This window comes from Hypanus sabinus, chromosome 7 (genome assembly GCF_030144855.1).
Source record: "Hypanus sabinus isolate sHypSab1 chromosome 7, sHypSab1.hap1, whole genome shotgun sequence".
Classification (NCBI taxonomy): Eukaryota; Metazoa; Chordata; class Chondrichthyes; order Myliobatiformes; family Dasyatidae; genus Hypanus; species Hypanus sabinus.
This window is the reverse complement of record NC_082712.1, coordinates 76,263,989-76,276,976: the sequence shown is the minus strand read 5'-3', so window position 1 is coordinate 76,276,976 and position 12,988 is coordinate 76,263,989. Positions and strand designations below refer to the sequence as shown.

At 37.7% G+C, this 12,988-nt stretch overlaps 1 protein-coding gene across 3 annotated transcripts in view; it reads left to right on the top strand.

Moving 5' to 3' along the window:
* Positions 1–12,988, top strand: part of LOC132396875 (coiled-coil domain-containing protein 171-like) — a 449,415-nt gene that overhangs the window by 74,441 nt on the left and 361,986 nt on the right. For all 3 annotated transcript variants that reach the window (XM_059974899.1, XM_059974901.1, XM_059974900.1), the window contains exons 8-10: positions 3,044–3,204; positions 3,528–3,666; positions 12,337–12,439. In XM_059974899.1, the coding sequence (XP_059830882.1) occupies positions 3,044–3,204; positions 3,528–3,666; positions 12,337–12,439 (403 nt within the window). The remainder of the gene's footprint in view (positions 1–3,043; positions 3,205–3,527; positions 3,667–12,336; positions 12,440–12,988) is intronic.

Sequence of the window (12,988 nt, the reverse complement as noted above, 5' to 3'; positions counted from 1 at the left end):
AGGTCTCTGTTCATTGGAGCGTAGAAGGTTGAGGGGGGATTTGATCAAGGTATTTAAAATTTTGAGAGGGATAGATAGAGTTGACGTGAATAGGCTGTTTCCATTGAGAGTAGGGGAGATTCAAACGAGAGGACATGATTTGAGAGTTAGGGGGCAAAAGTTTAAGGGAAACACGAGGGGGTATTTCTTTACTCAGAGAGTGATAGCTGTGTGGAATGAGCTTCCTGTAGAAGTAGTAGAGGCCAGTTCAGTTGTGTCATTTAAGGTAAAATTGGATAGGTATATGGACAGGAAAGGAGTGGAGGGGTTATGGGCTGAGTGCGGGTAGGTGGGACTAGGTGAGATTAAGAGTTCGGCACAGACTAGGAGGGCCGAGATGGCCTGTTTCCGTGCTGTGTTTGTTATATGGTTATATGGTTATTGATCAGTGTCAGAAAAGCCAAATTAAATTTACCGAGTTTCAATGTTGTTAAACAATAAAACATGAAAGCTTCCAAGGAGGTGAATACTTTTTATAAGCACTGTAAAAAGGGCAAGATTACGATGGTCTCAGACGATTTCAATGTGCAGGTAGATTGGGAAAGTCAGATTAATGCTGAATCTCAGGAGAAGGCATTTGTAAAATATCTACAAAATGGCTTTCCAGAGCAGCTTGTGGTCACCTCCACTAGAGAAACTGCAGGTCTGTGTTGTGTAATGACGAGATTTGATTAGAAAGCTTTAGGGAGAGGAACCCTTTGGAGACAGTGATTGTAATATAACAGAAGTTGCCCTGCAGTTTGAGAAGGAGAATTAAAAACCTGATGTATTGGTATTGCAGTGGAGGAAAAAGGGCATGAGAGAGGAGCTGGCCAAAGGTGATTGGAGGGAGACATTAGCAGGGACAATGGCACAGCAATAATGGCTGGAGTTTCTGGGAGCAATTCTTAAGATGCAGGATAGATTTGTCCTAAAGAAGTAATATGCTTAAGGGAGGATGAAGCAATTGTGGGTGACAAGGGAAGTCACACACAGCATAAAGCAAAAGGGAGGGCAGACAATAAAGCAAAAATTAGTGGGGAGCTACAAGATTGGGGAGCTTTTAAAAAACAACAAAAGGCAACTGAAAAGTGTGAGAGAAAAGATTAAATATGAAAGAAAGCTAGCTAATAATATAAAATAGGATACCAAATGAATTTTCGGACATATAATGAGTAAAAGAGAGGTCCGAGTGGACTTAGAACTGCTGGAAAATGATACTGAAAAATGAGTTAGTAATGGGGGAGCAAAGAAATGGCCGACAAACTGAATAAGTATTTTGGGTCAGTTTTCACTGAGGAGGAGATGGCAGCAGCATGCCAGAAATTGAAGAGAGTCAGAAGGCAGATGTGAGTGTCATCACTATTGCTAAGGAGAAGGTGCTTGGGAAGTTGGGGTTAGGTAAGTCATCTGGAGCAGATGGTTCTGAAAGAGGTAGCTGAAAAGATTGTGGATACCTTGGTAGTGATCTTTCAACAATCAACAGAAGACTGCAAAATTGCAAATGTCACTTTACTCTTTAAGAGATGGAAGCAAGATACAAGAAATTCTACACCAGTTAGTTTGATTTCAGCACTTGGTACGACATTGGAGTCCATAGTTAGGGATGTAGTTTTGGGGTATTTGGAAACACAGGATAAAATAGGCTGAACTCAGCATGATTACCTTAAGGGGAAATCTTGCTTGATAAATCTGTTGGAATTGTTTGAGGAAATGACAGGCAGAATAGACGAAGAAAAGTCAATTGATGTTATTTACTAGTGTTTTCAAGTATCCTTCTTCTTTGACAAGGTGCCGCACATGAGCCTGCTTAAGAGATATGAGCCGATTGGCAGGAGGCAAAGAGTGGGAATAAAGGGAGCCTTTTCTGATGGCTGCCAGTGACTAGTAGTGTTCTGCAGGGGTCAGTATTGGGACTGCTTCTTTTCATGTTAAATGTCAATGATTTAGATGACGGAATCGATAGCTTTGTGACCGAGTTTGTGGACCATACAAAGATAGGTGGAGGGGCATGTAGTGTTGAAGCAGGGAATCTGCAGAAGGTTTGAGACAGATTAAGAGAATTGGAAAAGAAGTGGCAGTTGGATTACAGTATAGAGAATATTATGGTCATGCATTTTGGTCAAAGGAATAAAGGCATAGACTATTTTCTATAAGGGGAGAAAATTCAGATGTTGGGTATAAAGGAAATTGGGAGTCCTTGTGCAGGATTCTCTAAAGGTCAACTTGCAGGTTGTCAGTAAGGAAGACTAATGCAATGTTAGTATTAATTTTGAGAATATAGAAGCTAGGACGTACTGCTAAGGTTTGATGATGCATTTATGTAACACTTGGTGTACCTTGAACAGTTTGTGCCCCTTCTCTAAGAAAGGATGTACTGGCATTGGAGAGGTTCAGAGCAGATTCACAGAAATTATTTCAGATATTAAAGTGTTAATGTATGAGAAGCTTTTGATGACTCTTGGCCTGTACTTGCTAGAGCTTAGAAGAATGAGAGGGCATCTTATTGAAATTTATCGAATATTGCAAGATCTAGATAAAGTGGATGTGGAGAGGGTGTTTTCTATCATGGGAAAGTCTATGATAAGAGGGCACAGCCTTGGAATAGAAGGACTTTAGAACAGAGATGAAGGGTAATTTCTTTGGACAGGGTGGTGAATCTGTGGAATTCACTGCCACAGACAGCTGAGGAAGCCAAATCATCCAGTATTTTTACAACAGAGGTTGATGGGTTCTTGATTAGTATGGGCATCAAATTTTATGGGGAGAATGCAGGAGAATGGGGTTGAGAGGCATAATAAATCAGCCATGATGGAATGGTGGAGGAGACTTGATAGGCTGAATGGCCTAATATTGCTCTTGTGTGTTTTATGTCATGTATTATAGCATAATATACAATTTTACCTCAATATATGAAACATAATTTGAAACATTTAACTCATTAATCTGTGCTCTTTCTGAGGTATAATTATCACAATTTCTGTATTATGATTGGGCACTTTATTTAACCTTTTTTTAAATGTAGTTACGGATCCGTGATCTTGAGAATGCTTTGGAAGTAGAAAAATCAAGCCACGCAAATGCTGTGTCAACTTTGGAACTGATCAAGCAACAACTCAGGGAAGTTGAATTCTCATATGAAAGGGAAAAATCAAAAGTTGTGGAATTTACAAATCAGTTACAGAAGTAAGACTTTTTCTAAAGAACATTTTGCACATTATGAAATATAATCTTCTAACAAATTGTGCTTTGTAGGCAATTAAGTCAAAGTGTTTCGGAACCTCAAGATAACATATTGAGCCATCAGACTGATGAACTCGCGCTGATATGAGTGTACTCTATATTACATTTACTGTTCTATTTATTATAAATTACTATGATTGCACATTTAGACAGAAACGTAACGTAAAGATTTTTTACTCATGCAGGTGAAAGGTGTAAGAAATAAATTCAATTCAATTGATTGGTTTTATTTATATTTAAAAACACTAACTTAATTTGTCCTTAAGATTACAAAAGGAAAGTACTGTTACAAAAACTCAATTGACCGCTGAGTTGGAAGAAAAGAATGATGTGATTGCTGATCTTTCGAAACAACTGCAAAGACGTGAGGAAAGTTTTGAAAATCTTCGGGATGAATTAACAAAAGTAAGAATATACTATTTGGAGAACATTGAGCTGTGTTATATCCATTGTTTGATCAATTAAACTTGTAGCAAAACAAATCCAAAAATATGAGAAAGCCCTCTAAGGACCTTGGTTTTGATTTAGGGTTTCTTTCAGAAGTGACAATGAGGTAAATAGATTTATAATCAAAAAGGAGAGGGGAAATTTATTAAACACAAGTTTGAGTCACTTAACTTGGCAATATGGACCAACCTGAGAACAGTATGGCTATTGTGAAGATCAAAACGAGCAACAGTGTTGAACTTACAGGCCAAATTTCGAGGGCTACAGTTTTTTTCAGTGACATTGGTCAATATGATTAGAAGATCACCCCAATCGTAAAATGATTTGGAGACAGATCAACTTCTTTCTATTTGCTATCTCCCGTATCTGTCAATGGTAAATGTACAATTGACGGTTTATGAAATGCTGTGATTTTGAAGGGTTAAGTGGCCAAAGTGATTATAGATGGGGAAGAGTGAGACCAGAGAAAAACTTGAAAATGAAGTGTTTTTTTTTAAGATTTTGGTCTTGTTAGACTCAGCAGAAGCAAGGATGGGGGCAGCGGGAGGAGGTAAGCTGAGATGGGATTGAAAAGGGATAATGTTCTAAATGTGAAAATGGATGGCTATAAAGCTGTCCAGCACAGAAATAGACCCTTCGGCATACCAGGTCCATACCAATCTTCAAATTCTCATTTACTTGCACTTCTGTATCCTTCTATTCCATGACAATCCAAGTGCTCAAGATATTTGTAATGAATAGTTACATGCTTTTAGAAGCTCATCCAGGAGTCAAATATTAGCAACTGTATGATTCAGTTCAGTCAGTTGTCAGGGACTGAAACAGTGGTCAAGGAAGAGATTATGATGGATTATCAAATGGACCTTAATTTGAGGACAAACATGAGAAAATCTGCAAATGCTGGAAATTGAGCAAAATTTGAGGAGTTCACTGCAAATGGTGATGTCCTGAATATGCTGGTTGTACATTGCAGGGAGTTCCCTTGGTGAATTTGAAAACGTTGCACAATGCAGGGCCACAGTAATCAATTCCCAGACAGACTTGGCCAGCAATATTGCCTTTGTTGCGGACAAGAGAAGAGTTTGATAATAATTTGGTTCAACAGTGACTGTAGATTTGCAGGTCCCATTCAGCAAAATCTAGTGTGAAAGTTTGTCATCCTAATATTTGGAGTAAGGTTTGACTTGATTAGTATTTAGTTATGTTGAGACAGCATGATAAAAGTGGAGTGATCCCAAGGGTGGCAATGAGGTAGAATTTCGTGCCATCAGTGTAATTTGTAGAATCTAATGTTTTTTTTTCGGAAACTGTCAAGAGTAATGCCCTCAACAGTGAGAAGAAGAATAGAAATAAGTCAAGGAATTGCATGGATGGTTTCTTTCTTTTCTTTTTTTTCTTTTTCAATCTTTTTATTGAATTTCATATAAAAAAAACATATCGTAATATTGAATAGGTTATGAGTGCATTAGACTTAAAGTTGAATTAGTAATAAAATAACAATATCTTATTAAAATATCAGCAAAAAATAGTACATTAATCAATCTAACCTATATTAATTATACATGAAAAAGAATAAGAATAATCAAAAGAAAAAAAATTTAAAAAATACAAGAAAAAAGAATATATATTGAAAAAAAAATTAAACCTAAACTAAACTAACATGGGCAATAATAACAGTTTATATGTATATGATAGTGTCAAGAACTCCGGAACTCCATACCAGAACAAGAATAAAAGGAGAAAAGGTCTGGAAGAGACCAAACTAATTCATATGAAAATGTCGAATGAACGGTCCCCAAGTTTCTTCAAATTTAATTGATGAGTCAAAAATAGTGCTTCTAATTTTTTCTAAGCTCAAATAAGAAATAGTTTGAGAGAACCACTGAAACGTGGTAGGAGGATTTACTTCTTTCCAATTTTGTAATATAGACCTTCTGGCCATTAATGTTACAAAGGCAATCATTCGTCTAATTGAAGGGGAAAACCGGTTACCATCCTCATTCGGTATACCAAAAATTGCAGTAATAAAATGAGGTTGTAAATCAATATTCCAAATTGAGGAAATAATAGCAAATATGTCCTTCCAATAGTTATGTAAAGTGGGACATGACCAAAACACGTGGGTCAATGAGGCCACATCTAAATGACATCTGTCACATTGAGGGTTAATATGAGAATAGAATCGAGCAAGTTTATCTTTAGACATATGGGCTCTATGTACAACCTTAAATTGTATTAAAGCATGTTTAGCACATATAGAAGAAGAATTAACCATTTGTAGAATTTTTTCCCATTTTTCTGTTGATATATTATATTGAAGTTCTTTTTCCCATTCTTGTTTAATTCTACATAATATTTCTGGTTGTATCTTCATAATCATATTATAAATAAGAGCCACTAATCCCTTCTGACAAGGATTCAAGGTAAAAATCATATCTGAAAAATCTATCAAAGTTGAATTCGGGAAGGATGGTAGAACTTTATGTAAAAAATTTCTGATCTGTAAGTATCTAAAAAAATTAGATTTGGGTAATTTAAATTTGTTAGAAAGTTGGTCGAAAGACATCAAACTACCTTCAAAAAAAAGATCTCGAAAACATATTATACCTTTCCTTTTCCATATGCTAAAAGCTTGATCTGTCAAAGAAGGTTTAAAAAAGAAGTTAAGTAAGATAGGGCTATCTAGAACAAAGTTTTTCAGAGTAAAAAACATACGAAATTGAAACCAAATTCGTAATGTGTGTTTGACAATAGGGTTGGATAACTGTTTATTGAGTTTAACTAAATCAGTAGGAAGAGAAGAACCAAGAACAGAGAATAGAGAATACCCTTGTGCATCATTGCATTCTAAATTTATCCACTGTGGGCACAATGGTGAATCCAAATCTAATTTCCAATATATTAAGTTTCGAATATTATTTGCACAATAGTAAAATCTTAAGTCAGGTAAAGCTAAACCACCATCTTTTTTAGATTTTTGTAACTGCCTTTTACTTAACCTGGGGTTTTTATTTTGCCACACAAATGAGGAAATTTTTGAATCAATTTTATCAAAAAAAGATTTAGGAATAAAAATTGGTAAGGCTTGAAATAAATATAAAAATTTTGGTAAAATCATTATTTTAATAGCATTAATCCAGCCAACTAATGATAAGGATAAAGGAGACCATCTTGTAGTAAGTTGTTGAATCTGATGAAGCATAGGTAAAAAAATTCAATCTGAATAAATCTTTATATTTCTTGGTAATTTTTATACCTAAATAAATAAAGTTATCAGTAACAACTTTAAATGGTATCCTGTCATTCAATAAAGTTTGTGCATTTAAAGGGAATAATTCACTCTTATCCAAGTTTAGTTTATAACCAGAAAAACTACCAAATTGAACCAACAAGGATAAAATAGCGGGAATAGACCTATCAGGATCAGAAATATATAACAACAAGTCATCAGCATAAAGTGATAACTTGTATAACTTCTCATTACGGGTAATACCAAAAATATTAGGGGATTCACGAATAGCAATGGCTAAAGGTTCTAATGCGATATTAAATAATAAAGGACTTAAGGGACAACCTTGTCTCGTACCATGAGATAATTGAAAAAAAAGGGGATCTGTAATTATTTGTAAAGGTTTCTTCTGAGAGCCATAGGCTGAATCACCTCCTACTGCTGTAAGGAAATATATAAAACAAATCAGATCCTTACCCATGGGCTTCAGATTGGACTGGGAAGATGACCATCGCTCTCTTTAGCTGATTGCCTATTGTTCAATTCAGTCGGTAAGAACTGAACGATGTACAAGAATTTTGATCAAGCTGAAAGTGAAGGACATTGGAGGAGGCTACCTAATAGGCTGAGGGTGAATAAAGAGTATTAGGTAATTGTAGTGACACAGAACTACATTTACAAATAAAATTGCTAATTTGGTTGGACTGAAGATAAGAGAACTAGGGAGATGTGGAATAAAGGTGTGGAACACAGTTTGCAAAGTAAAAGTATGCATGAATGTGATTTCTACTTCAAGCAGTCTGAAGAAATTTGATTTTGTTCAATGAATCATGCTCATTATTTGTACAGCATGTAAGAGGTAAAAGATTTTATATATTGCCTTGTAACATGCATGTATAATATCACTTAAACTGTCATTAGCTTTGAGAATCACTGGTAAGTATCCCACAAGGTAAAAAGATGAAATGTCAAAAAAATTACATTCATAAGACAATTCACTTTTTGATCAATGAGTGGGTTGAGATCAACGTGTCACTTGTGCCTTGAAAGTCAGTACTTGTTAGCAGTGCGCATAGAATTCTGAAAAGATATTGAACTAAGTTATTGGATGTGTGATTTAAGTTCTTCATTTAAATAATTAATCCTCTGACAGTACTGTGACGACCTGGTACTATGTATGATTTAGGACTTCTTGCCAAAGAAGGGATGTAGTTGGCATAGAAGCTGTGCAAAGAGGATTCACTAGATTGTTTCTACGGTTTGCTGCCTTCTGTATCTACTCTGCCTGAAGAGGGTAGATTGGGAGTGGCTTTAATTGGACAAGTACATACCAAATAGGTGACAGTTGCTTAAAGGCCCGCTGGTTGGCATTGAGGGCTAATGTGTTCCAGTAAGGAAGGAAGACAAAGATGACAAGTTTCGGGTAACCTTTGATAAGGAAAGATGTAAATTTAGTCAAAAAGGAAAAGAAAGGATCTCTAAGGTTTAGGAAGTGGAAACTGAACTGGGCCTTTGAGGAATATAAACAAAGCAGGGAATCAAGAGGGCTAAAAGGGGGCATGAAATGTCCTTGGCCAGAAGGATTGAAGTGAATCCCAAGGCATTTTATATATTTATTTTTTAAAAAGTGGGTAACTAAGGAGCGGGCAGAACCACCCAAGGACAAAGGAAGGAATGCATGCCAGGAACAAGAGTTAGTAGGTGAGGTACTAAATAAATACTTTGCATTGATATTCACCAGTGTTACGTCCGTAGCCCCCTCCTTTGTGAGAATCGCAAGATCACTGTTGGGTTGGGTCAAGGGGCCCAGGAAATGGGAAAAGAGACGTGCAGGCTGGCTCGTTTCCCCGCGATGTAAAGCTATGGGACATGGCCATTGTCTCTTGGAGACCAATTTGTGGATTGAGCTACTATACTGCTGAACGCCCTCAGGCAAAGTGGGCTGGTTGAGGGAGAGGGTGCACGCCCCCAACCTGATTGCCATCTACGACCCTGCGAGTCAGGATAAAAGAGGGTCTGTAGGAACAGTCCCTCAGACGCACCAGAAGAAACGTTAAGCGACCACGTAACAGCAGGAAGTCATCTGAAGGAGGCCACGTGCGTTCAGTTGGCTGGAATTGGTGGCTGGAACCACGGAAAACAGCTTGTAGCTAACAACAGGGGAATCCGCTCCCCTGACCCAACGGATTGGCATCATAAAAGACCCGGGCAAGTTTAAACCGCATCGCTCTTAAACCCAACAACGCTGCAGCTTGAACGAACTGATAGTGACTGTTATCTTTTCATCGGACAAAACATTATCCCCTAGACAACGATAGAGCTATTTCTTATTGGTTATTATTATACCTGCGCTTTAGATTTAGTATTGATGACGTATATTGTCTGTATGTTTGCATTAATCTTATTTGTGTGCCCTATATCAATAAGTACTTTTAAAAATAGTACCATCAGACTTCAACGGACCTCTCTATCTTTGCTGGTAAGTGATCCAGTTACGGGATTTCGTAACACCAGAAAGAAGGACATGGAGGATAGCGACATCAGGAAGGGATAAGGGTTAAAGATGAAGAGTGAAAAATTTAAGGGCAACATGAGGCTGAACAACTTTCCTCAGAGGATGCTGTGAGTGTGGAACGAGCTTCCAGCACAAGTGGTGGATGCAGGTTCAATTTAATTCAAACTACAAACTGCACCGAAACCCATTCCCATCTCCTCTTCCTCATCTCTCCTGAACACTTTCCTGATAATTTATAACAGATTCCTTCCCACTCTTGCCTTTTATTCTTTATAAAAATCTGTTTCAAGTTTGAAAGTATTACAAGAATCAGCTTGATAGAACAGAACCTAGAACAATAAAATGCAAGAACAGGCCCTTTGGCCCCTGATGTCTGTGCCGAGCGTGATGCCAAACTAAATTAATCCCTTCTGCCTGCATGTGGTCCAAATCCTTCCATACTCTGCATATTCCTTTGGTTATCTAAAAGCGTCTTGAATGCTTTTCTCCTATCTGCTTCCACTACCACCCTTGGCAGTGCGCTCCAGGCATGAACTACTCGCTCTCAAACTACATCTGCCCCACACTCTCTCACCTTAGAGCTCAGCTCTGTAATGTATAACTCTCATGCCCTGTGAAAAAATGATCTTGACTATCAGCCTCATCTGTGCCATTCCGTTCTTCTATCAGCATCCAACATTCCAGAGAAAACAATTCAAGTTTGTCGAACCTCACCTTTCTAATTGAGGCATCCTGGTAAACCTCTGCTGTACCCTCACCAAAGACTCCCATGTCCTGCCTGTAATCAGGTGACCAGAACTGCATGCAGTACTCACATAATCAAACATTTTATTCAGCTATATTATGACTTCCTGATTCTTACTCTCTCTGCCTTGTACTCAATGGCCACTTCATTTGGTCACCTGTTTGTTTATACAAATATCTAATCAGCCAATCATGTGGCAGCAACTCAATATATAAAAGCATGCAGGTAAAATTGTTGTTCAGACTAAACAACAATATGGGGAAGAGATGTGATCTAAGTGACTTTGACCTTGGAATGATTATTGGTGCTGTGCAGAGTGGTTTGAGTATCTCAAAAACTGCTCATTTTCACACACAACAGTGTCTAGAGTTTACAGAGAGTGGTGTGGAAAAAAAAATCCAGTGAGCAGCAATTCTCTGGGCAAAAATGTTTTGTTAATGAAAGAGGTCAGAGGAGAATGGTCAAACTGGTTCAAGCTGACAGGAAGGCTAGTCACTCATGTTACCATGCACTACAACACATGTATGCAGAAGAGCATCTCTGAATGCACAACACATCAAAACTTGAAGTGCATGGGCTACGACAGCAGAAGACCACACCACGTTCCACTCCTGTGGCTAATAATGTTTCAGATATGCTGAAGGGTCTCAGCCCGGAACATCAACTGTACTCTTTTCCATACATGCTGCCTGGTCTGCTGAATTTCTCCAGCATCCTGTGTGTGATGCCATTTGCCTTCTTTGCTACACTGTATACTTAAGTTTCCAGTTTCAGAAGGGGTGCACTTGGATTCCAAGGTCCCCCTGTTGATCAATGCTATTAAGAGGCCTTGCATGAACTGTTTACTTTCCCCTTACATTACCTCACAATTGCCCTACCTACCATGAGGACCAGCTCAATGCCTCACTGAAGTCCATGTAGACTTTGTTCACTGTGCTATTTTCACCCAATCACTTTGGCAGCCTATTCCAGGCACCAATAACTATGTAAAAAAAAACTGGCCCCATGCATCTCCTTTGACTTCCCCATCTCAATTTAACTGCATGTTTTCAGGTACTTAATATTTTCTACCCTGTGATGAAAAGTTTGTCTATGCTGATCATAATTCTATAAATTTCTATCATGTCTCCTCTCAGTCTCTGACATGCCAGAGTCTTTTCAACATCTCCTTATGGCTCATATCCTTTAATTCAGGTAGGACAACTTCTTCATCCTCCAGAATCTCTATATCTTTCCTCTACTGGGGCATAAAATACTCCAAGTGCAGCTACACCTGTGTTTCATGTACCGTACCTGCAGCATGACTTAGTCTTACACTCAGTGCCACAACCAATGAAGACAAACATGTACTTCTACAACTCTGTCTACTTGCGTAGCCACTTTCAATGAGCTATGGACTTGGACCCTGAAGACCCTCTTACATTGAAGGTTGTTATAATTTCCATAAGTTACATGACAAATGTAATTAAAGAATGTATTTTATTGGCACATTTTAGTACCTTTTATCCAGTCACTGTGAAGGCCAGCAGTTTTCTGAGTGGCTTGCTGTGCCATTTCAAAATAGACCATTTTGAAGGCCAGCTTAGCCAAGGATAACAGGTGTATCCTTGATGGGTTAGTGAGCCAAGTAGCCCAGTGGTTACATGGTCAATGTTGTTGGCAGCATCTGATAAGTTGTAATTTTCAAATTTAAATTTCACTGATGCCTCATCAGTCTATTTCTGGATAAGTAATCCATGGCCTTGGCTAATAGTCTTATACCACACAATCAGCATATAATCCTGGTCCATATGCATTTCATTTTGACTGTTCTTTAAGGACGGAAAAATCTGTGCCAGTGAAAATGAGAGAACTAATTGATAATCAGAGTTGAATAAAAATGTTCTTGCTGCTTCCCTGATGTAACTGAAATTAGATGTTTGAGTTTATATTATTTATCATGAAAGGTTTTAATGGTCGTTCAAATTCTTTGTTATAAAAATATGTATGTACCTACTTTTGTTAGCTTGGTACATATGTAATTGCAAAACTTATTACTTTTGTTCTGTGCTAAGTGTAAAGATTTCTCATTTGTACATACTCTTAGTTTCTTTGTGTGGAATTATATTTATTAAAGCAAGATTTTATTTGTCCTATAAGGTAACGAAGCATCATGCTTTCCTGGAAGAAGCATATGGGGGCAGCATGAGAGAGCTGGAACTTCTTTTGGCCAATTTTGCTGTGTCAGGACCACGGACATCAGGTTAGCTGACGGTGTAAAATGACAGATGCAGCTGTCGGTGTTATAAGTGCCACTGCATTGTGTGAATTCTGCAGCTGCCTCTTTAATCCCTTTTCTCAACATGCTATGATCTGATGACAAGGTATGAGTGGTCTTCACAGCAGTGTGGTGGCCAAACAGGCTGAGAGAAGGTGACAAAATGTTGTTAAGCCAGTGCTTGATTTACAAGTGCCAGGATTAACCTGACAGGCTGTAACAAGTGAGCTTACTATCTCTAACTCCTGCAGGGAAAGAGGCCCTTGTGGATTTTTAAGTAAAATACCTGGAAAGGAACCAGATGTCTTTTTCTGTTACCTGAGCCAAAATACTGTAGTTTCTCAAGCAACTTGGTTGTTACCAACTCAAGTTATTTCAGACAACAATGCTATTGTACTATCCCAGATATTAATACGAGTGGTTGCTGTATGTACAGTATTGAAAACATGTTACAAAATTAGCTTGTGTTGCTTAGTTGTTTACTATTTTTGTGTTTATATTTAATGTCCAAATATTCCATTAAAATTACATGCA